Source organism: Misgurnus anguillicaudatus, chromosome 21 (genome assembly GCF_027580225.2).
Source record: "Misgurnus anguillicaudatus chromosome 21, ASM2758022v2, whole genome shotgun sequence".
NCBI lineage: Eukaryota > Metazoa > Chordata > Actinopteri > Cypriniformes > Cobitidae > Misgurnus > Misgurnus anguillicaudatus.
This window is the reverse complement of record NC_073357.2, coordinates 39,226,797-39,253,270: the sequence shown is the minus strand read 5'-3', so window position 1 is coordinate 39,253,270 and position 26,474 is coordinate 39,226,797. Positions and strand designations below refer to the sequence as shown.

General features: G+C 36.6%; 1 protein-coding gene across 8 annotated transcripts in view; it reads right to left on the bottom strand.

Moving 5' to 3' along the window:
• sorcs2 (sortilin-related VPS10 domain containing receptor 2) overlaps nucleotides 1-26,474 on the bottom strand; it is a 203,597-nt gene that overhangs the window by 26,687 nt on the left and 150,436 nt on the right. For all 8 annotated transcript variants that reach the window (XM_073859102.1, XM_055206899.2, XM_055206892.2 and 5 more), the window contains 5 exons: nucleotides 11,860-12,024; nucleotides 10,553-10,626; nucleotides 7,139-7,203; nucleotides 5,487-5,605; nucleotides 4,020-4,109 (listed from right to left, as the gene is read on the bottom strand). In XM_073859102.1, the coding sequence (XP_073715203.1) occupies nucleotides 4,020-4,109; nucleotides 5,487-5,605; nucleotides 7,139-7,203; nucleotides 10,553-10,626; nucleotides 11,860-12,024 (513 nt within the window). The remainder of the gene's footprint in view (nucleotides 1-4,019; nucleotides 4,110-5,486; nucleotides 5,606-7,138; nucleotides 7,204-10,552; nucleotides 10,627-11,859; nucleotides 12,025-26,474) is intronic.

Genomic DNA, 26,474 nt, shown 5'->3' with positions numbered 1-26,474 from the left:
AAAACAACTTGACTGACATATCTTAAAATACATCAGTGCCCTTTCTTTTGCCTCAAAATGCACACAAGTATTGTTTTTAGTAAGGCTTGTTTGTTAATACTAGTTATAATTCATAATTAAACTAAGGCCTTGTCCTGGCTTTAAGGATTAGTACATTTTCTTAAAAAAAATCCAAATAATTTACTCACCACCATGTTATTCAAAATGTTGATGTCGTTCTTTGTTCAGTCCAGAATAAATTATGTTTTTTGAGGAAAACATTCCAGGATTTTTCTCATTTTAATCTACTTTAATGGACCCCAATACTTAAAGGAACAGTATGTAAGAAATTAATTACAATTAATCATAAAATGGCCCTGATATGTCACTAGACAATAAGAAATCATTTTCATTTCAAATAGTTATATCACTCATCAGTGGTCCGGCCAGTATTTTATCATTTAAAAAGTGGAGTTGCAGCCCTGATGTTTATGTTGTCATTTTGTGTATTGGCCACCAGTTGTATGATTGCAGTACCAGTTTTAGCCACAAGTTTTGTGATTGCAATACCCGTTTTTGGCCACAATCCTGCATACTGTTCCTTTAACAGTTTTAATGGAGTTTAAAATTGCATTTTTAACGGAGTTTCAAAGGACTCTAAACGATCCCAAACGATGCATAAGGGTCTTATCTAGCGAAACGATTGTCATTTTTGGCAAGAAAAATAAAAAATATGCACTTTTAACACTACGCCCCAGTGTTTACAAGTGTGGAGAAAGAGGACCGTTCCAACGTTGTTGTATGCGGAATGATACTAATTAATGTCTTTGTGTCAGTTTATTGTTTAAAATGGTCCGCAAATGTGCATTTCATATATGTAACACGTGACCTTTCCACCTTTCAAGGTCGCGCTGGCGCTGGTCACACAGCCGGAGGAAGAAAAGTTGTGGGTTAAAAGTGCATATTTTTAAATTTTCCTGTCAAAAATGACAATCGTTTCACTAGATAAGACTCTTATGCCTCGTTTGAGATAGTTTAGAGTCCTTTAAAACTGCAATTTTAAACTGCCTTAAAACTGTTAAGTATTGGGGTCCATTAAAGTCCATTAAAATGAGAGAAATCCTGAAATGTTTTCCTCAAAAACATTTCTTCCCGACTGAACAAAGAAAGACATCAACATTTTGGATGACATGGTGGTGAGTAAATTATCTGGATAAATCCTTTAAGCTAATCCCTGTATGGGACAGTGTATTTATGTTAATTTTATGCAATAGAAAATTACATTTGCACCATTTTTATGAAAGTTAAAACTGAATGGACCTGAAAATGTCAAATGGTGTAACCGCCAATTACGCCAAAGAATGAGAAATATTAAATATTTTATCCACCTTGATGGCATACGGGTAATCATCAAAAAAAAAAAAAATCATTTTATAATATAATTTTATTAGTTATTGCTTAATGTAAATTTTAATGCCCTTTTGTAATATTTGTCCTGACATATGCTGAAAACAGCTCTGTTTTTTAAATAATCTTTGACAAATGATGTAAAAATGTATGATATAGAAAAAATATTAGATACACCACTTGACACAGACCGGTTACACCACATTGACTTTGAACAAACCTGAACTTGATGCACTTAAATTGGGTTGATTTACCCCACGGTAGGGTAAATATTGCAGAGAACTGACTGTTGGGTTATACATAAACCTATCCTGAGTTTTTGTTACCCTACTATGGGTTAAAACAACCCAGCATTTGGGTTGAAATGACCCAGCATAAGTTTATATATAACCCAGCAGTTGTTCCATTCAATATTTACTTAAACGTGTGTTAAATCAAAGTCAGCAAAACAGAAGACGACAATGGGGAAAAAGAAAAACTGGCAAGATAAAGCCACTTAATGTTTTACAGTATGTTGCAACAAACAAATCGACCCACTGGAGCCAACAGCCATCGTTAATCTATAACTTAAAAAAGGAACTTTGGGAGATATCCTAGACTGCATACTGGAATTGGTTTTTGCATTTTTCAAAAGCTTTTCAATTATTCACTGTAGAAAATATGGGCACAACATCAGCCAACCCCATCGCGCACACACAGACTCCTGCTCTTTTCTGGGTTCTTGAACTGGGTGTCTAAAGTTTGACCTATCTGCTCAGTCAAGCGGCAAGCAACTAAAAGAGCAGAGCGAGAGAGAGAGATAGAGAGAGAGAGAGAGAGAGAGAGAGAGAGAGAGAGAAACGTCAATATTGCTTTAACCCTCAACATGACACAAAAAACTGTATATAATTATATATTTCCAAAATTGTTCAAAAAGCCCACTAATAATTCTATAGCGTTTTCATCTACCCTAAAAAGTGCAACGTCTGAAGTAATTAAATCAAAGCTTTTATCTGTGCCATTAAGGAGAATGCCTGGTAATCTGGGGCATCTTTCTTAGTAAAACTCGTTCACTCACACTTTCTCTCTCTCTCTTTCACTTTGTCACTGTGAATCAGCGGTTGGCATAGTTACAAATGCCATTGACAGCAGCTGCCCTAAAGCCTCTCCCATTCCCTGCCTCTCCATCTCTCTCTAAGGTGAAATATACATGAAGCAGACCCCCTGGCCCCCACTCCAATCAATGTTATTCAATTACAGTCAGGCAGCATTTTACTGAAGCTCTCCCTAGGGTTGAAACCACAGACAGCCTGGTCAGTCTTCAGCTTTAACCCTGAGCCAGCTGTCTGTCGCCGGCATATTACTGCAATACATCATGGCTACTCAGTAGGTTAAACTCTCGTCTGGGTTGTAACGGTGTAGTGTTTCAGTGCGAGACACCAACTGTGCTCTTCGGTTCATACATATTTCCACAATACGTCATAGTCACTTTATGGCTTTAATGTGAAATCCGCAACAGCTGCAGTTGATAAAAGAACAATAACTACCTTCAAACGATAATTTAGTGCAAGCTCATGGCAACAAAAAAAAAACAGTAGCGACATCAAACACATTGCAGACAGACACAACTAACTACATGCACACAGTGCTGTTACAATTTGGTTTTCAATATCCAATTCACATTTTCACACTTGCACAATTATTATGTATATGTATATAAATACACACACATTCATGTATGTATTTAAGAAATATGTACATATGTATACATATTTATTTATGTTTTTATATATTTTATATAAATAAAAAAATGATATATATAAAAAACATTTCTTAAATGTATATATATATATATGTACGTGTGTTTGTGTATGTTTAAATATACATAATATTTACACACAGCACAAACACATATATTATGCAAAAAAACTTTTATTTTGTATGAGATTAATCCAGATTAATCTATGCCCAGCACTAATATATTTAATAGCATAGTTATAAACAGCCAAATATATATATATATATGGCTATTTATCTTTAACATTTGCATATAGCCTTCTGTAACAAATTAAATTTGTTTAAATCACAAAAATATAAAAAAAAAACATTTAAAATTGTGAATAATTGTCGCACAAATACTTGTTCCTATTTGTGAAATCCAGGCTAAAGTCTCAATCCATTTATAAGATTAAAGGCAAGTTTGATTTCACTCATTGATTGTACATTGATTTCAATCTTTGACATGGCTTTACTCGAGTCACTTCCAGTAATCACTTTGCAGTAATCAATGTGAAATAGTATTTACTTTGTAACTTTTAAAGGCGGGGTGCTTGATTTTTGAAAAAACACCTTGGTAAAAAGAGTCAGGCAGAGTACCAAAACACACTTGTAGCCAATCAGTATTAAGGGGCGTGTCTACTAACTGACATCTTGCCTGGGTTGTGTATGTGTCTATCAAATGAAGGTCCAGATTCTATTGGGGTAGGGGCATTTTGTTGAGGTGATTTCAAATATCAACATTGGCTTTCAGAGATCATGCACCCCGTCTTTAAAGGAAATGTTTTATAAGAATACAACTCAAAATTGCACAAGAAAGCGTTAAGAGTAAAGCTGGTAGGGAAAATTGGACATTTGACAGGGTGATATATTCTTACCTTCGGAAGGGCGTATTTTGGAAATCTCATCTGTACAAATTCATTCCTCCGGTACGAGACATAATGCTTGGTGCGATTTCCTGTGGTTACCTGTAAGAGACGGTTTCCACAGTATTTATTTTGTTTACCAATGCATTACTTCACCATTCTGATGATAGGGGCCTGTCCTCACAGCAATGTTTGCACAAACAAATCTCTGCTCTGTCGGGTCCATCTCAATTCACACTGTGCTTTCTTCTAGGCCAGTATTCCAACAGATTCAGTTTAATCTAGTACTTATTCAAAGGCTCTGTTGTAAAATCTCCATGGTTCAGAAGAGTTGTGTCCAGACTACATAAGGATGCATCTGTGTAATCCTACAGTATAACCTGCTGACCCGACACAAACATTTCACACATTGTAGCTTTGTTTCTCAAGGGCATATCTGAATTTCTGTGGCAAGTTCTTTCAAAGAACAAGAATAGATAGAATATGGGATACATTTATAAACATCCTTAAAGGATTAGTCAATTTTCTTAAAAAATAAATCCAGATAATTTACTCACCACCATGTCATCCAAAATGTTGATGTCTTTCTTTGTTCAGTCGAGAACAAATTATGTTTTTCGAGGATTTTTCCCATTTTAATGGACTTTAATAGAACGATCCCAAATGAGGCATATGGGTCTTATCCAGCAAAACGATTGTCATTTTTGACAAGAAAAATAAAAAATATGAACTTTTAAACCACAACTTCTCGTCTTCCTCCGGTCGTGTGATGCGCTAGCGTGACCTCACGCAATACGTCATCACGTCAAGAGGTCACAGAGGACGAACGGGAAACTACGCCACAGTGTTTACAAGTGTGGAGAAAGAGGACCGTTCCGACATTGTTGTATGCGGAACGATACTAATTAATGTCTTTGTGTCGTTTTATTGTTTAAAATGGTCCGCAAATGTGCATTTTATATATGTAACACGTGACCTCTCTACGTCACCACGCATTTACGTGAGGTCGCACTGGCGCTTTTCAGGAACGGACGAGAAGTTGCGGTTCAAAAGTGCATCCTTTTCTTCCTGTCAAAAACGACAATCGCTCCGCCAGATAAGACAATTACGCCCTGTTTGGGATTATTTAGAGTCCTTTGAAAAACCTGTTAAGTGTTGAGTTAAGTGTTGGGCTCTATTAAAGTCCATTAAAATTAGAAAAATCCTGCAATGTTTTCCTCAAAAAACATAATTTCTTCTCGACTGAACAAAGAAAGACATCAACATTTTGGATGACATGGTGGGGAGTAAATTATCTGTTTTTTGTTTTAAGAAAATGGACTAATCCTTTAATGGTTTCTTAAACATGACCTGTCTAGTCTGTTTTCTTCCAAACCTGTCAGAATGGATCTGTCTTATTTTCTCAGTTCGTTGACATGCACAATCAAACACAAAAGGCAGAATTCACATATTTAAGAAAACCGAACAACATCATTGTACCTTCACAAATATGTAATCATTTTGCACTAAGAGGGAATTGTGGTCAATCTTTCCAAGGAACTGTGCTGTCACCATTTTATCTGTGCAATTCTGGATGAGACACGTCACATAAAGGTATCCTGGATAAAGATATAAAAACAAAAACACAGTTATGGAGTACGAGAAAGGTGAAGGTACACATTTGACCTGCATTTGACTTTGAAAAGACATTCTTTTCACGCATATATATTTTTGTTGTACTGTAAGTAAGTGTTTGTACTCAATTCCAGAGGTGAACGAAGAGAAAGACCTGTTTCAAAAAAAGCTCTTAACAAAATTAACTGAGGAAGATCCGAACTTGACCCATTGCTTTGTTCATAATGGCAGGAAATGAATTATGAGAAAACAGTGCAGAGGTGCCCTGTTGATATGGCCTTTGATTCTCCAGTAATAAGTGAATCAGCATCCTCTACAAAACACACATCTTCACTGACATATTCATTAGATCTCCTAACATGCACCAGCAGTCGTGCATACTCCAAAAAACACGGCCAAAGTTTACTTCAATTGGGGGGTTTAATTGCTATTCTCACTCTGTGTACAGTACAAACTGTTAAGGGCATTTCACACGGTACGCGGCAACCGCAAGTGTTTAGTTCAGAGAAAAACTGAAGCCGCACGGCAATTTTGCCACTTGCCACGTACCGTGTGAAATGGCCATTACTGCCCCTAAAAACAAGCAAAAATCAGGATGTTTCTTTTTTTGGCCATTTTAGAAGCGAATATACATCTGTCTAAACATTCGGCAAAGCATTGTGAATGAACCAAAAATCGAACGATCCCAGACAATATTTTCAATATTGTCTGTGTGAAAAGTGCTTTAGTGTGTATTGTGTGTGCATTTAAATGACCCTCAATTAATCATGTCTGTTCAATATAATCATGCGATTATATTGATTTCACTTGCATAAAAAATACCTTACAGACAGCATCACACACACGCACGCACGCACGCATGCACACACACACACACACACACACGTCTAGGCAATTAACTAAATGACTGCTTATACTGTTCTTGTGTTTATGTCTCTCACTTTGTTGTATGATTTTTTTGTTATTCTTTATTATTATAATTTTAATAAACACCAGGACAGGTCATTTTACTGAAGAGGACAAATGTTTAATCAAAGCAGGATAGGAGAGAAATTCATTAAAAAAGCAATTAGAGTGGTTAAGCGCTTTTCTTCTGTCTTATGTCACACAAGGTCAGACACAAGGTGTGAGCGCGCACACACAAACCCACTCACACACAGAGTCTATTGAGAGGTTGTAAGGAGCCACTAAGAAACAAAAATGATAAGGTCTTCATCTTCCATAAATAAAAACTGCAGTAACAAGCAGACACTAATCTTATATGGTGGTTATATGTAACCCGTATGTACTTTAGGGATTGCCTGTGTGTGTGCAGATTGCACGATCAGGCAGATTGGAACCTTCACTGGCTTAAGTATGATGGAGCTCAGTGTAACAGCTTGCATCTGAACGCGTGGTCTCTTTTGCATGCGTGTGCACACACACATATGTGCGCACACCCATCTGCCCTTAGCGGTGTGACATGTAATGAAGAACTGAACTGAAATGCACTGTTTTATAAACACATGAGCTCTTACCTCCACCAATGTCCTGAATCTCCATATGAACCAAATCAGGATCCACATCCACCTTCGTCACAGCCCTTAAACAAATCATACAGTTAGTAACAGAGCAAAACACACAAAACTGACTCACAGACAGGAGACCACATGAACGATGTCTCCAAAACCAGAACCTCCTCCCTCAAAGAGATACATTCAGATTCTTTAAATGCGGTTTAAAGGAATGCAGACAGCTCATGGTCTTCAGGCATGTTTTGTTACTGATGATTGTTTGTCCTGTAGGTTACTAAGCAGCTTAGTCAACTTCCAGTCTGTTACTAATTCAATGTTTATATATTTACGGTATATACAGCTTTGTTGATTTAGCAAAGTTTTATTACCATCCGTAATTATTTTTGGATCTCTTTAAGACAGAACATACAGGGAATATGTTTATAAAATGCTAAAAATTAGTGTGACTTGTCTTAGAACTGAACACTTCTAGAACTCTTTTGAGGAAACTACGGTCATGATTTCATATTAAAATGAGAAATGAGGGCTTCATTTCATTTAGGTTTAAAAGAGATGTTTTTAATATTGCTCAAGTTTAAGAGAACACATTAAATACCTTTCACTTTAACGTACAGTAGGTAAGAGTTTATTTCATTTTTTTAAAACTGAATACAAATTTCTGCATTTTCTATAATACATAAAGATAAATAATTATATATGTAATTTAAAGGAATAGTCAATTTTCTTAAAAGAAAAATCCAGACAATTTCCTCACCACCATGTCATCCAAAATGTTGATGTCTTTCTTTGTTCAGTCGAGAAGAAATTATGTTTTTTGAGGAAAGCATTGCAGGATTTTTCTCATTTTAATGGACTTTAATAGAGCCCAACATTTAATACTTAACACTTAACAGGTTTTTTCAACAGAGTTTCAAAGGACTATAAACGATCCCAAACGAGGCATAAGGGTCTTATTTAACAAAACGATTGTCATTTTTGACAAGAAAAATAAAAATATGCTCTTTTAAACCACAACTTTTCGTCTAGGTCCGGTCCAGCGCGACCTAACCTAAATGCGTAGTGACGTAGGGAGGTCACGTGTTACATATATGAAACGCACATTTGCGGACCATTTTAACAATAAACTGACACAAAGACATTAATTAGTATCATTTGACATACAACAAAGTCGGAGCGGTCCTCTTTCTCAACACTTGTAAACACTGGGGCGGAGTTTCTCGTTCGTCCTCTGTGACCTCTTGACGTATTGCGTGGGGTCACGCTGGCGCATCACGACCGGACCTAGACGAGAAGCTGTGCACCAAAAGTGCATATTTTTTATTCTTCTCGTCAAAAATGACAATCGTTTTGCTAAATAAGACCCTTGTGCCTCGTTTGGGATCGTTTGTGGTCCTTTGAAGCTCCGTTGAAAAAAACTGTTAAGTGTTGAGTTAGGTATTAAGTGTTGGGCTCAATTAAAGTCCATTAAAATGGAATCCTGCAATGTTTTCCTCGAATGTTTTCCTCGAAAAAAATTATTTCTTCTCGACTGAACAAAAAAAGACATAATTTTTTTGGATGACATGGTGGTGAGTAAATTATCTGAATTTTTTGTTTAAGAGAATGGACTATTCCTTTAATAGTGGCATGGTGGCCTAATACTTTTGCACAGTACTGGAGGTATATATATTTGTAAATGGTAAGTGGTAAATTAAAAATTTTGTAAGTAAGTAAATGGTAAATTTTGTCAGTTAATGGTAATTAAGAGCTCTTAAATACTTTATACAGCAGTCCCTGCAATGGTAACTACATAAAAAATATTTACTGCAGCATAATGGATTTATAATCTTGCTCCAAAGAGCATTTCTGACCATCATGTCACAACATCCCACAAAAAGCTGCAAAGAGCCCGAGGCTCCTCTGCTGACCACACTGACAGACCACCCTCCCTGACAGCAACCCTGCACATGAAACCCACTATGATTAATGCTGTCTCTTCTCTAGTCCTCCTCTTCTCTTGTTTTATGAGCGAAGAGCAGACGGAAAAGACAGTAACCGCAGCCCTCACTACGAACCGATTCCATCGTGTCTTCTCAGAAAGGTTTTTAAAGAGGTCTGGAGACAGTAGAGAGGGCAGGGGTACGACCCTTATCAACCCCCCGGCTGCTGAGTAAAAGAAGCTTTGGATTTACAGTCTCATTGTAAAACCTCCAGCCAACTTAAACATGTGCAGGATGTGGTTTACTACAGCTGATGGTGACACAGAGATGACTTCTGAGTCTTTCATTGCCATCAACCACAGACAGTGTTTTACTTTATATATTGTATAGGAGAATCTGGTAAAGGGGTGGGGGTGGGATGAAAGCAGAAGAGAGAAATCAGGAATGAAAGATCAAAAAAAAGAGAGGATCTGACAGAAAGACTGGTTTGGGTGGAGAAATAAATCACTTCTGTCCAGGACTTAAATCCCAGCTGTGGCAGCAGTCAACCATAACCAGTGAGAGAGGGAATGGAAAATAAAAAAATAAGAATGAAATGTAGTTGAATTCCACTAAGAAGGTGGAAGATGACAGAAATCATTAAAAGGAAGGGAAAAAAATATTAAAAAGTGGAAGGAGTCAGGTAAAATAAAAAACAAAAGTGTAAAACACCAATATAAAGTACCACACATATAAAACAGAGTACTTGAGTTAAAATGAATTCCTAAACAAGATTTTCAATGAAATAAAGAGTAATTTCAGTCTGAAAACACATAACTATGATATGGCTTCATAGCATTTGAGATAGTATACAGCATTTTGCATGAGTTTGCGTATTTGATGCATTCTTTTGGTCCCCATTCAGTGTATGAAGAAGAAATTTTGTTATATAGTAACATATTTCTTTGATCCCTTTTCGTGCTATTATCACGAATTTTCGAGTTTTTTCGTGATCGTATAACGAATTCCTGTTTTCGTGTGATTATCACGTATTGGTTACTCAACTGTTTTGTCCTATTTTCTTAACGTTGTCGCTTCGGTTTAGGGTTAGATTTACATAAAATGACATCCCTAACCAAACCCAACTCTAACCCTAACGCCAGGCAACATATAAAAAAAGAAATCAGAAAAAATAGTATAAACCAATATATACAGTGACATTCTAATGCAAGAACCAAAACTAACCCTAAACCGAAGCGACAATAGTTTAAAAATAGGAAAAAGCAGTTGAGTGGCCAATACGTGACAATCACACGAAAACAGGAACTCGCCACACGACCACGAAAAACGCGAAAATTCGCGATAATAGCACGAAAAAAGAATAAAAAAAAACACGTGACTATATCACGAAACTTTGTGAGACTGGGTAGCAGCAACTTCATACAGGTTTGAAAAGACAAAAGAATGAATGATGACCCAATATTTATTTTTGACTTTTAAATAATGTAGAAACAATCACCAGAAAACTCGATCTTTAGTAACATGCTCCTGTAGTAGAGTCCACTTGCGTCCCAGATCAGTGGAGACATACAGCTGAAACAGAGAAAGAGAAATACAAATCATCATTTTCTGTTATTATCCGTTAACTCTTTCCCCGCCATTGACGAGTTATCTCGTCAATCCGCAATACTGCTATTACCCACCAGGTGGCACACTTCTGCAACTTATAAAACATATTTGAGAGGTGATAAAAAGAGAACTAATGAAGGTAGGATGAAACTTTTTTTTGAAAGCAGAGGGGTCTGTTCTTTCATTTAATATATTGTATGTTTATATTTAAAGAAGAGCATTTTCTGGGAGGCATTCAACTTCTGTGAAAATCATGAAAAATGCTGGCAGTAAAGAGTTAATACAAAAGTGAAGAAAAGTGAAAGAATAAAATAAATACGCTATTCACAATTTTTTGCTGTCATGTCAAATGAAAAACCATTGTATAATGATAAATGTAGTAATACTGTACAAATAGAGTAAAGATTTGTTGTGATCAACTGTCTATATATACCAAATGAAATCACATAGTGTGTACAGCCTTTGTTGTGACCCCCAATTGATCACCACTGTAAGGAGATCATATTGATCGCCCTTCACATGGAAAATACTGTACCAACCAAATGCATAGACACACACACACACACACACACACACACACACACACACACACACACACACACACACACACACACACAGACGCACGAGCACACACACACGCACGCACACACACACACACACACACACACTCATCACCATACACCTTTTCATTGTTTTTCCCATTTATTCTCAGTGATGATAAATTGCACAGTTCACATTTAGTTGCTGTATCTAGAGGATTCAGCAATTCATCAACTACGCAAAAACACACACAGTTTTTGCCTCATTGCTCATCGAGCCGTTAACAATGTAAACACACTCTTTAGCGAGAGACAACCATGGCCTGAAGGCCAAACGGTGCTGCTCATAACTCCAATAATGAGCATGCCAATATGCTGAAGAGCAGAAAGCTCAGCCATAAACAATAGCCGGGTGAGAAATGTATTGAGAACAGTTGGTCAGGGCAGCCAGTCGAGACCTAAATCATTAATACTGAGACAGCCATACAGACTAATTCAGGCAGTTGAGCCTGACAAAAAGGTACAAATATTATGAGCAATCGGTTTGGAAAGTAAACACAGTTGCCAAGAAAACACCAATTGCGTTCACAGCTGTGGAAATTAATAATCGTTGATTGCTCGATTGTATTACTCAATGAACGACCCTTTCACAACTGACCTGGGCTTCTTTGCTGTAGGCCAGGAGTTTGTCTTCCTCAGATGGATGGAAGAGAAGACTTTCCACGTTGAAGGAAACGGGCTGTCGTTGGAAAGAAGAGCCCTCATCTGTGCTAATGAAGAACATCTGGTCACGCTCATTAATGTTGGAGCCCACCAAGATCACCTAGCGATGTAAAAATGATGTTGGTTAACCACATGGAAATATGCAAAAAATATGTCTAAATGTACACAAATGTAATGTGAAAAAAGATGAATCAGATAAAAAAAAGTTGCATGTAAGATTAAACCTTTAGTGTATCAGTAGGAACTATCAAATACATGCTTTTGTATTAACTCTAACAATGAACAACAGATTGTGTGGCTCACACAGAGATCTCAACTTCATCGCATTGGTCTGGGATTGCAGAAAAAACTAAGACAGCTTAAATAAAAACTAGGGCAACATCTTTAACACATGGGGGAAGAAACTCTTTAAAACAATGCCTATGAAAGATATTAGGGTTTGTTAATAAGCACTGACATGAAATCAGATGACATGGATAAAATCCAATGATTTAACATTTCAAATTTCATTATGTTCAAGTTTACACATTTTACACACATTTTAAAGTCCATCCAAGTTGTCAAACTATCACTGTATGTTGCAGATCTTTGAAAGACCTTTGAGTGGTGCTGTTGTACAACCATCTGTGCGTTGAAGCGTCTCTAACGGGAGACGAGTTTGCCACTCGCACCAGTCCAGAAAAACAAGCTGGGATCCTCATGGGGTCTGCCGAACAGAGAAACTCTCTGTGAAACAAGTTATCCATCCCAAAAAACAAAGACTCGGAGGGAAAAAGGAAAGAATCTCCTCTCTGTAAAACGTCTGTCTTACGGCAATAACTCGCAGAGTTTAGCACAGAGCCCCCTTTGTGGTCTATGGATAAAAGCCATCAAACAACATCCTGTGTCTGTCCCTGAGGAGTACGGCAAGCTGGCACGGCTGGAGGAGGCTACAGGGGGCGGTAAAATGACATAATGTGGTGGCTGATGGCACCTGGAAAAGATTTTAAAATACCTTAATCATGATTTTGTCATGTCTGGCTGTCACTTAGTAAAGTGAATGCCTGTAGGTCATGTAATCTATAAAATAATCTGCTTACATATCCCAAAACGGATTCTCTGCACAGTTCTCTTTAAACAGATTTAAGCTCTGTGATGTCAATATATAATCGAATGAAAGACACAAGGGACAGCTTGGGGGATTTACAAACACTCGAACAGCATGCACTTTTCAAAAGTGCACATGAATTACATGTGATCACATGATAACAAAACAATTATTTTGAGAGGTCATGACAGACCTTTTAAATTGCCACTTTAAAATAAGGTGACCAGATTTTTAAAAGGAAAACCGGGGACATTTTATACGTAAATGGTGAAAATATCATTAAAATCTAATTTGTTGTTATCTATAAATTTAAAAATGGGGACAAAACGTTTTTTGTTGTTGTGGGTCCACTGCCAAAAATTACTTACTTCTTACTTAATAATATTTTTGTCTTATTTTCAGTACAAATATCTAAACATTCTTAAATCAGTCTTTTGATAAGCAAAATCGCCTAAGAAAAATCTAGCTTTAAGACAAAAAAAAAATTAATTGAAGTGAATTTTTGCTTAGAACATGCAAAAAACATTTTTCTTAATTTTTGTCTTGAATTAAGTGTTGGTCATTTTATTTATTTCTTTTTTTTGCTTGTTTTAAGCACAAATTTGATATTTTGGTCTAAAAACTAGACTTATTTTCTTAGGTCATTTTGCCCATCAAAATTTCCCCCCTTTTTTATACAATGCACATAGACACACCTCATCAAAAATGACTTCTAGGGCAGTGATTCTCAAACTTTTTCAGCGTGCGGCCCCCTTTGTGTACGGTGCATTTCTTCGCGGACCCCCCAAAGAAAATGTATGACAAAAAAACAGTTCTAAAACTTCACATTTTAATTAAACAAAACATTAAATTATACAAAGTAGTGCTGCCTTATTTTTTTAAGGTTTAATTAGAATTCATGATAAATTACTGTATTTTATAAAAAATGTCATAAAACTGGGGCCCCCCTGGCACCATCGCCCTGGACCCCAGTTTGAGAAGCACTGTTCTAGGGTACTACTTCAGTTGATTTCATTGCATTGTAAATGTGAAGAACAAAAGGAATAATGCAAAATGTAAACATTTTTAGCCTACACAAAACTCAGTACCATACTGTGATCAGTTCACTTCATTGGTTTATAACATAAGTAGTTAGTACCTTAACCCCCAATAACTTTAACTGTTTTCATATCTTATGATAAATTGATTGATGATAATGTGTCTCGAAGTAAATTCTTTATCGCTAAATCAGTGGCGTGTGCAAGTAATGAGTAGCTCGCGGCCCCCTCTACTGGTGAAAATAATCATTACATGATTGCTCCAGTCTGGTACTACAAACGCTATGTTGACCGGGTTTTCCGGTGTATTTGCTGGTTGTTTTGGACGTGCTGTAAAACGGGGACATTTCCGGGGACAGCTCCAGTCGGGAACAGGAAACCAAAAAACGGGACTGTCCCCGGAAAACGTGGACGTCTTACTTTAAAATGCTTGGCCTTACGTTTACTAAACATTCATGAATGAGACCATGTGACAGTTTTGACCTAATTGCTAGCTGTAATATTCATCATGCGACAAAGCTCTTTGTAACTTTGTAAACAAAGTGACATAATTTACAAGAGAAGGGGCAAACATGGACACGAGCGTGCATGTGCGACTGCTTTTACCCGATGCAGCTCTACTAATTTTCCTTTCCACTCAATTTCATATGCAAATTGGCAGTTTTGATATCCAGCCTGTGCTGAGCAAGGAAATGAGGAGTGCAAAGAAATGAGTAAGTGGGGAAAGTGAGAGAGTCCTGTTCTGTGCACCTGAGCTCAGCCACTGGAACAAAAGAGACTCGAGCAGAAGTGAGTGCGGCAACGGCAGATTTTCAATACACTACGGCGTAAAGCCGAAGGGAGAATCCCGCAACTCTGCTTGAATGCTGAAATCTCCTGAAACAACTGAGACCTGCTCAGTTTGCATTCTGCTTCAGCTCTGCCTTATGCACTTATCACGGTTAGAGAGAGAGAGAGATTGAGCGAGAGAGAATGACAGGGAAGGGATGAGAGAGATTTTTCTTTTAGTGTAAGAGCCCTCAGCAGACATCGGGTCGAGTGTTAGTGGCACGGATTTAAAGAATTTTCCACCGCCAACAGGCAAGCTGGTGACATTGTGTATATATACAGACTGTGTCTCTACAAATGCAAATATATTCCCCCACACACATTATACGCTGTGAACTCACACCAAGCGTACATTATGTCTACAGCAGGTAATATTGACAATGTACAGAGGCCAGTGCAGAGAGAGACAAAGAAAAAGGTGTGCTTGCCTGCATCTGTGTATGTGTGTGTGGGTGATCTTTTCACTGACCCTTCTCTAAACCCAGGTCTCACATAGGTAATTTGTCAGGAGCATGCTCAGGGTGAGAGCCCTGTTATTAAGTCCCCTCAGCCTGTCATAATGGCTCAGCTTGGACTACAGAACAGCCCACACATCAAAGACCCACACCAGGGACACAGGCCCATTAAAACACTGAAAACAAAAGTAATAAGGGGTAACAATGTTTGCTTTGTGGGTATAATCATAGCCTTAAGCTAAGGGGCTCATTGGTTTCATAGAAGGGTTTCTTAGAAAATACTGTACTAAATAGAAGATTTAAAAACAGAAATTGTAGTACATTTACATTCAGCAGACACTTTTATACAAAAAAGTTAGGGAACACAACAAGTGATTCATCTTAAGATGCCACAAAATAAGGTGGCAATAAAATGCCAATAAAACAAAGTTTCAGTCACAGTGTTCAGAAGTAGTATAAGCCAGGAAATTGAGAGAATAATTAAAGATAAATATTTCTTTCTTGAATATTACCCTCTAAACAATGTGGGGTTGTTTTTAGTTGGGTCAAATATGGACAAACTCAACAGTTGGGTTTATTTTTTCCCAAACGCTGGGTTGTTTCAACTCATAGTTGGGTAACAACAATTCAGCATACTGTGGGTTATTTATAATCCAACTGTTAGGTTTGTCCATATTGGACCCAATTATGTTGAAAACAAGCATTTTTCAGTGTAGCATTGCACTGTGAATACAGTAGACTGAATTTACTTATTTTTCTTTTAATAAAATCTGTAAAATAAAGTTGCAATGATGCAAACACATTTATATATATGCAATCAAGGTGTCTCTTATAATCTTGGCTATATATTGCTGGTGTTTATTTTATTCAATTTATTCAACACTTTACTTGAAGACTAACATGACATCTTCATAATCATGACATGACATGTGTCATGAACATGAAGAAGATTTTATGCACATCTATGACCACTGTCATTAAGTATCATTTGTTCAATTATGTCATTTTTAATGCAAAGAAGACATTGTTTGAGATGTTTTTGTTATGACTTGACATAAACCAATATTACTTGTCATAAATCTGTCATAAACATGACAGCAGAATAATCATCAAACATTAGAAAATAGCTTTAGGGGTTAACATAACATTAAACTGTCATTTAAATGTCAATATGTGTTAATACTATGTCAAACAATTTCAAATACCTAAAATGCCACAGACAAATAAAAAGATTATACTTAACTTTATGTATGTGCACAACGTGTTCTGAAATTTTCTGACATAGAAGAAAGAACTAACAAAACATTTAATTGATTTAATTAATTAATTTAATGTAATGAACTGTTTTGCCAGCGATATGGACCCATGGCTTAAGCCATTATTGTACTGTTTTCGTTTAATTTTAGGTGGATCGGTCTTATTATTATTAAATGATTGATTTTATTTGTGGAGGAAACATAAAAAACATTATGAACTAAATAATATTAATGATGCTGTTATAAAACTATTTGACATAGTGTTAACACTTAATGACATTTTAATGACAAATTATATTTGTACCACTGTAGTTGAGGTCAAGAAAAATATTTATGATGCTGTTATAAAACTATATGACATATATGACTATATGAGTATTAATACATACAAATTCAGTTTGTATCACTGGTAAAAAGTGGTCAGTTATATTATCTTGGTAATGTCAAGTTGTCATGACAAGTTATGATGTATTGTTTAATATCACGTTGTCATCACAAAGACATCTCAAACAATGTCATCTTTGCATTAAAAATGACATAATTGAATGAATGACACTTAATGACAGTTGTCATAAATGTCCATAAAATCTCCTTAATGTTCATGGCACGTGTCATTTCATGATTATGAAGGTGTCATGTCAGTCTTATGAACACCCCTTCAAGTAAAGTGTTACAGTATATTCTATACCAAGGGTTTTCAAACTGTGGTTTCACTGTCAAAAATAAAGGTACAAAGCTGTCACTGGGGCAGGACCCTTTAAAAAAGGTAATATGTATCTTTGAACTGCCAATATGTACCTTTGAAGTACTAATATGCACTCTTTGGGTACAAAGGTGTACCTTTTTGAAAGGGTACTGTCCCAGTGACAACTTTTGTACCTCTATTTCTGAGAGTGTTGGGACCCAAAGTCAGATAAGGTGGGTCGCACGAAATCATTTTGCTGTTGTGGTAAATGACACACATAAAAAAAGTTTAATTCAATTATTGACTAGCAATGACAATGCTTTTTATATGTTATATGCTACCATAAATTATTTTTATATTTTACTTAAACTAGTGCTGGGCATGGATTAATCTAGATTGATCGCATACAAAATGGAAGTGATTTTTTTGTGCATAATGTAGAGTGTGCTGTGTGTAATTATTATGTATATATAAATACACATACATTCATGTATGCATTTACAAAACATTTACATGTATATAAACAAATATAAATAAAAATGTTCTGAAATTCATAGATGTGTGTGGGTTTAGATATGCATAGTGGTTGCACACAGTACACTCTGTATTATGCCAAAGATGCACTTTTGTTTTGTATGCAATTAATCTAGATTAATCTATGCTGAGCACTCATTTAATTGTACATTTTTATTAACCCTCAATCGGTCCTTGGGGTCTATATGACCCAAAACAACATTTCATCTCAGAGATGTAAAACTTTGTGACTTTTCCTAAATAATCTATCTTTACATACACAAAAAACTGGGCTTGATTCGGTTGTTCTAAAGGCATGTACATTTTTTTATCAATCTGTCCCTTGGGGTCAATATGATCCCAATTGAAAGTGAATGGGAAATGCAAAAATTTCCTTTTTTTCCATTTGTCAAAAAATAAATATCAATAAATCCAGCATAAATCTGAAAAATTTGACACAGAAATGAAGGCCTGGTACTTGTGCATAAATGCAATGCAAAAAACACATGCTCACACAAACACACACAAATACACACACAAACACACACAGGTATGACTGCCAGAGAGAGCATTTGTGTGAAATTCGGCAAATAAAATCATTTATAAAATAAATGATTTAATTCCTGAACTGTGTTTTTTTCTAAAAACCGATGCCTGAATTCAACACCTCACACCTATATCAATATCTAAAAACAATTTATTTGTATTATTGAAAATTTATATTTTTCTTACAAATATCCTTTTAATTTTGGGGTCATGTAGACCCCAAGGGCCCGAAGTGTAAACAGAAAAAAATGAGCGTTTGAGGGTTAACAAGACAACAAGGAAAATACAATAAAAGTAAAAGTACAATTATGTATTTTTCTTGTATTTCCATTTAAAATTATGTTGGTGGCTCCCGGAATAGATAATACCTATTTGAGTGGGTCGCAAAATGAAAAGTTTGGCAACCACTTCTATCATGTTTACCAGAAGTTTGTCCCCTATTGAAATAAGTGGCTAATGTTAGCAACAATACTCTCAGTACATGATCTCTTTGTGCTGAACTCACTCATCACTTTAATGACTGAGCACAACTACAAAAAATGAAAGCTCATAATGTTTCAATAATAATTCTGGACTATTACATTTTAAGATCTGTAAAGTGATGACTGCTGTTATTATATTGATCACAAATGTGTTCATGGCGACTTGCTGCGCAGACAATCTAAGATTAATAGACTTGAACTCCACTGAGCCGTGACGTACAGCAGGAACAGGACCAAAATCTTTGAAAGAGAGATATTTAGATCCTCTCTGTGTTAGCTGGAGGGCTAAAATGAAATTGGGGCTTTTAAAAATTGCTGCATTAAGTAAGTAGATTAATTAACGCCTGTGATATCTACTTTTTGGTGTTACCGTTGGGATCAATCAATTCTGCATCATTAAGAAACCTGAGCTGAAATGACTCTGAATGAGTCCTGCATGATGATTCTTATAAACACTCAGATCCCTGTGCTATAATAAATAAATTAACCAGATGCAACGATCACAGAGTAATCACAGGATCCGTATGACCCGACGGACCGTGACTATCGTGTAACAGAACGAACAGAGGGAAATGCCTTCATATTTAGCCGCCAATACCAGACAGTCTGTTTGGGTCAAAATGGCACAGATTCTCCACAGGGAGAGCTTAATCTCCTTCTGCGTCTCCTCAGGGGTTCTGTGATTCTGACTCCAGTGGGATCTGAGCGAGTAATCCCAGCCCACCACTTTAAACGCGCAAAAAGTGCCATCTGTGCCTTTGTCTCCCGTTTGATAACTAAGTTCCATTAAAACCTCACAGCCGCTTTGAAGGCAGCATTTAAAACTGGACTTTTATTTAAAAGCTGCAATTCAAAGTTACTTTTCAACTGCATTATAAAGATAGACTGATTGCCTATAGATAATTATCCAGTGTTTCTCAATGCAAATCAAGCCTACAATCCAAGAGATATCAGGATGACTCCATATCACACTAAAAGCCAAGTCAGGAATATATATACTCTGTTTCGAGCGATTATGACTTTGCCCTTTAACGGCCGATTTCATAGACTGCTACATTAATTACAGCAACTGTTTCACTGTGGAAACCTCGGGTTAAGTGTAGTTTACTTAAAGGGCACAAGTGTTAAAAAGCAGAGCTATTTAATCTCAACAACTCTCCATTTTCTGGGTCAACTGGTAGGGCTCGGCCTTCCCTGCTGTCAAAAACCACACTGTAAAACGGTGAATGGAATAGTGAATGACGTCTAGTTCCATTTATTCTTCATTTCCAACCATACAATATTCATCATGAAATGTTTTAAAGTTTTTTCAGTGATGTATAATCCTCAGAGGCAGTAAGCACATAGTTTAAGCCCAGATTCTGCGTGTCTTGGCAGTGGTGCACACGAGGTAATATTTTTTGGACGGGGCTCGGCATGCTCAAACCTTTCAGCATATCTGATTGATTACTGTAAATACAGGAACTCTCTCATCTAAAGGGATCTTGGATAATAAAACCAAATACAAACGTTGCCAGTAATGTACCTAGCACTGACTGTGTGTGTATGCAACGGGCCACACAGACACAGGTACACTTCTGAATAGATTTGACTGTAATGATATCATACATTAGGTACTGTGCTGCATGAGTATAAGTGTCATTTCAGTTTGTTTGTCTGACACCGGCATTCTGTGAAGAGGAAAATGGATTTGGATACAGATGCTCAATTCAGGAAACGCAAAACCAAATGCATCCTCATGATGATATAACTGCTTCTGTTCTTTGTCTGATGATTTATGGAAAACGTATTGGTTATTTTGGATGGCAAACACTTGTGTGGTCACGGTCAATTTGAATCTTGATGGCTCCACACAGACTGAGAGACAGACAGAGTATGAATGGGTGGGAGAAAAAGAGAGAGCGATAGAAAGTGAGAGAGAGGTGTAAATAGAAGTTTGGTTAAAATGAACGGCTGACCTTTCACTCTGCCTGAAATGAAACAGAACGTTGTTTGCTTGATGTATCAGCACATCTCTATTCGGAAAAACGCTTTTCCATTTCATTTAGCTTTTATTGAACCGACATGGTAAACCTGCGAACGGTAAGATTATTTTGCCGTATTCCATTTCCAGACAGGAGAATAATGAAAATGGAGAGGTCAAAGAGAAGAGAGTAAGACATAAAAAATCTGTGGGAGGTATTAGTGGGATTGAGAGACAATGAGGGGAAAGGATAAGAGAAAACAGGAGTATATCCTGATATATTATGTGAAAAACAATGACACAGGAGAATCATTTACTTTAAAGATGCCATGAAGGACATTATAAACAGTCAGCAGAATGAACACAAACAAAAATGGCCATAGAATTAAATGAAAATATCTCACTTTTATCTCACCTGTTAATTCGTTTCTTATTACTTTTATCGAAAAAAAATCCCAATTTTTTAGGCGAGATAAAACAGAACTTCCTTATACAATTCTTTCTTCATCAAATATGCTTTCACTGTTCTGTTTTGCAGTGTAGATGCTCTAGACATGGGCCAATTCAGATGTTATGTAATAATCTATAACAAACCATACCCAGTCTCACGAAATTATGTACCTATAGTCACATAATTTTTTTATTCTTTTTTGTGATACTGTCACGAATTTACGCGTTTTTTCGTGATCGTATCACGAATTTCTGTTTATGTGTCATTGTCACATATTACAACTGCTTTGTCCTATTTTCAAACCATTGCATAGATTTGGTGTTTGCATTAGGATGTCACTTTAAAGGGACATTCCACTTTTTTTTGAAAATATGCTCATTTTCCAGCTCCCCTAGAGTTAAACATTTGATTCTTGCCATTTTGAAATTCATTCATCTGATTGAAATCCATTCAGCTGCCCGAAAATAGTCCCCTGCCATTGAAAGTAACCAAGTGGACTATTTTCGTGCCGTGTGTAATATCACTACGCCTGCTGCAGTCATGTTACAGCAGCAAAGTCACTGATTATTACGCCAGAATGAGAGTATAGTTCCTAGCCATATCTGCCTAGATAATCGCAGCTTTTAATTTTCTGTCGGTCTTAGTACACGATGTAACTTCAGAAGAGTCAAGTTAAAAACAGGAAAAATATCAAAACTCTTTGGTTATTTTTTAGCGTGATGCTAATGGTCTAATCAGATTCAATGGATTGTGCTAAGCTATGCTAAAAGTGCTAGCGCCAGACCAATTAGCTGAATAGATTTCTAAAAAGTGGAATGTCCCTTTAAGTATTGGTTTAACTCTTTCACCGCCAGCATTTTTTAAAAAAGTTGCCAGCCAGCGCCAGCGTTTTTCATGATTTTCACCAAAGTTTAATGCTATGCAGAAAATGTTCTTCTTTAAATATTTAAACATACAATATACCAAATGAAAGAACAGACCCTCTGCTTTCAAAAAAAAAAAAACGTTTCATCCTACCTTATGTGGTTCTTTTGTAATCAGCTTTTGAATATGGGTAGGTTTCTGCAAAAACACAACATTTTGAGCAAAAAGCAGAGATAATTCCATTTTTGTGACGGACTTTTCATAGAGATCCCATTCAGAGCGATCTTTAAAACAGACACGGACATGCAGCAGCTTGCCACAGGGCAATACTTCCGGTTTTAAAAAGTTGCAGAAACGCGGGCTATTGCGGAAAGACGGAAAATCTCGTCATTGGCAGGGAAGCGTTTTCTCTTAATTGACGAGATATCTCGTCAATGGCGGTGAAAGAGTTAAACTACTTTTTTCTGATTTATTTTTTAAAGCTGCAGTCCGACCTTTTTCCTCTTTGTCGCCATCTCTGTTCGAAATCTGCAATTGCAGCTATTCGCGGAATAATCAACTTTACGTGGGTTGTACATCGGCACGAAACAGCGCGGATTAACACAATGTATTGAAGAAAATCTGTCAATTGCCATGTCCCTGTGGATACTTTCATCCTGGCTAACTTCATTTTAAGTTACTTTCGATTTAAAGACTAAATACTGCGTATTTGGATGATAAACTTTATATACACATGTGAGTAAGATCTTCAGATTTGTCTGGACAATGAGGAAAAGTAAAGAAGCGTTCATCTTAGTTAGATCCCAGATAGCACAGGTACGTCTGCAAGATGTCTGGTAAAGATCTGGAGATCTGGAATACATCTGGTGTGTAAAAACATCTTATGACGGTCTTAGAAAGAGCTGCTTTACATACATTCTAAATCAAAAATGTCTTGCAGACATCTTTTAGGAAACATCTCAGAGACGTATTGCAGATGAGCAAACAATCTAAATAATACGTCTTGCAGATGTAAACGCAGACATCAAATAGACGTCTTCGAGATGTATGTGTGCTATCAGGAATACTTTATCCCAGTGGGAAACTTTACAGATCAATGGAAGATCAACTGGAGGAAGATAATATTCCTAAAGTAAATCATTTATTTTAATTTATATTTGCTGTCATGTAATACTCTTATTTCACGTCACATGGGTAAGTTACACACGTCTGCGTATGTATTGTTTACAAACGAGGACGCATTACTCACGTGGTGTGTATTTTTCTACATGTTGTGCAGTTTAGACACGGTTACATTCGCTATTATGTTATCTTGATAGTAAGGATGCACTACGGGATATTTTAAGTGTGTGCTGTAATATGATTCCATACATTGTGCTGTTGTTTGCACGTGACGCAATGCAAGTCAGTTTATACGCGTTTACAGAAACACACGCATTAAAACATTACCGTTACTAAAACAGAAGCTTACCAATCAGTCGATGGGCATCAGAAAACAGCTTTTTACATAACTAAGCACTGGACCAAGTGTTCACCAAGTTCTGTGAGGGAAGGCTATAAATATCCACCTCCATCATCCTCATACGCAATATAACCTACTAGCCGGGTCTCCTTCATTATGTGTGCAGAAATGACGTAATGACCCAAACACATGCTCGAATTTCTAGCGGAAATCCACCAGTACCACTGGAATTAAAATTTCATTATTACAAGCTTATTGTTTTGAATCAAGCTAAGGCAAGCAGATTGAACAATGGCAGTTTATGTATTTTCTCAAAAATGTTTTTTGTTGTTGATTTTTTTCAACCCAAATAAGTGCCGGACTAAAGCTTTAATATTTATTGATTTTTAAACCATTGTCGCCTGGCATTAGAGTTGGGTTTGAATAAGGATGTCATTTTATGTAAATCTAACCCTAAACCGAAGTGACAATGGTAAGAAAATAGGGAAAAAAAGTTGAGTAACCAAACGTGACAATGACACATAAACAAAAATGTGTGATATGATCACAAAAAAACGTGGAAATTCTAAGAAAAAGAATAAAGAAATTACATGACTATAAGTACATAATTTTGTGAGACTGGGCTGAATAAACCACTACTGCTGCTTATAGTAGGCTATTATTATAATTGATCAAGACAGGCTCCCTGGATCAGTACTATTTAATTTTTGGGTGCTTCTGGTAAGCAGAAGAGCAAGTGAAGGCTAGAAGATGGAGAGCAGGGATCTAAGCCCCTCTGAGATAGAAAACACACACTTTTTAATGATTTAAATGATGAAGCTACAGGCAGGGAAGCCACTGTGTTAGAACACGTGTAACTAATGTGTGGGATGCTTGTTAATCAAACATTATTCACAGTTTCAGCTTTGCAATAAGACTGCGTTGGTGGCATATAGACACCTTCCTTTCTGCCCCAAAGGTTCATCCCATTTCCGCTGAAAACTGATCTGGTGTCAAAGGCCAGGTTACCCTGGTTACCAGGTGGTCTCCGTGGAGACCGCTGTCCCCAGGCACTTCTCACCAGTCAGACTGCATAGTGAGTGAGTGGGAGACAATCCAATTCAAACATTCTTGAACGTTTCAGAAGAAAGGCATAGGTGGAATAATTACCTATTGTGTCAATACAGGCAAACTTAGCTCACATGGAAACGTCATTTGTCAAAACCCCCCTCTCTCTTTTCCTTTCATCTCACTTTCCTTTTTCTTGATATACTGTATGTGGGCAGACAGCTGGCAAATGTTCTTGTATTTTTACAGCTGTAATAAACAGCAGTAAATGAATTACTGATGTCAATAGAAACAAGTGGGTAGAAGAACTTTTGCCAGTGCCCGGAGGAGGTGACAGGGAGACTTAGAGAGAGGCAATGAAAGAAAAAGATAAAGTAGCATCCCAGGAGATTGGATTTTTTTGGGATATTGGAATGTAAAAATGCACACAGTCAAAGCTTTCATTCCTTTGATGTACAAAAATCTACTAGTTATAAATATTAAAATGCTGTTATTTTAATACAAAAGGGAATACAGGAATTAAAGCCAGTCCATTTGTTGACACTCTAAAATGAAGTAATTTTGTATGTAATTCTGATGTCTGTTATATTCAAAATTTATGAAAATAGTTAAAGGATTATTTTCTGAAAAAAAAATTCAGATAATTTACTCACCACCATGTCATCCAAAATGTTGATGTCTTTCTATGTTCAGTTGAGAAGAAATTATGTTTTTTAAGGAAAACATTCCAGGATTTTTCTCATTTTAATGGACTTTAATGTACACCAACCACTGATCTATATAAATGACTGGATTGCGCATGACGTCACAATTTTGAAGCTACCGCGCCGCCATATTTAGTATTAATGACAAACGTGCTCATTCTGAAATCTAAATAAATAATACTTTGTACCGTATGTGCATGCAATAATTTGCTGGTTTTATATTATCTAAACTTACAAGTTACCTAAACTTATTTAGAGAAATAACACTGATCGTGTAGCTGAATGTCAAAAAAACTTTATTTATACCCGTGTCATTAACAGAACGCAGCAGACACACTCACCTCAACGGTTTTTTATAAATCCATTTTCCTGCCCGATTAAAGCATAAACATTGCAAATAACACCAGAATTAACAGTTAATTTACGTACACATATCCTAAAAATAATCTTGCTTCACTGATACGCTGTAAAGCGGATGAATTTAAAACATGATTTTGAATGGAAGTCAATGAAGCCGTCTGCCGGTTGGGTATACCAAGATGGCGGCTCGAACTCTGCGCTGGCTTCACCTCACGCTGTTACGTTAAGCGTTCTATGCGCAATCCAGTCATTTATATAGATCAGTGACACAAACACGTAACAGTTTTAATTCAGTTTAAAATTGCAGTTTCAACGGACTCTAAACGATCCCAAACGAGGCATAAGGGTCTTATCTAACGAAACAATTGTCATTTTTAACATGAAAAATAAAATATATGCACTTTAAAAACCACAACTTCTCGTCTATGTCCGGACCTGTGGCGCGCCAGCGTGACCTCACGTAATTGCGTAATGCCGTGGAAAGGTCACGTGTTACATACATGAAACGCACATTTGCGGACCATTTTAAACAATAAACTGACACAAAGACATTAATTAGTATCATTCGACATACAACAACTTCGGAACGGTCCTCTTTCTCCACACTTGTAAACACTGGGGCGGAGTTTTGCATTCGTCATCCGTGATCTCGTGACGTCATGGCGTATTGCGTGTGGTCGTGCTGGCGCGTCACATGACCAAAGATAGACAAGAAGTTGTGGTTTAAAAGTGCATATTTTTTATTTTTCTTGTCAAAAATGACAATCGTTTTGCTAGATAAGAACCCGTTTATAGTCCTTTGAAACTGCA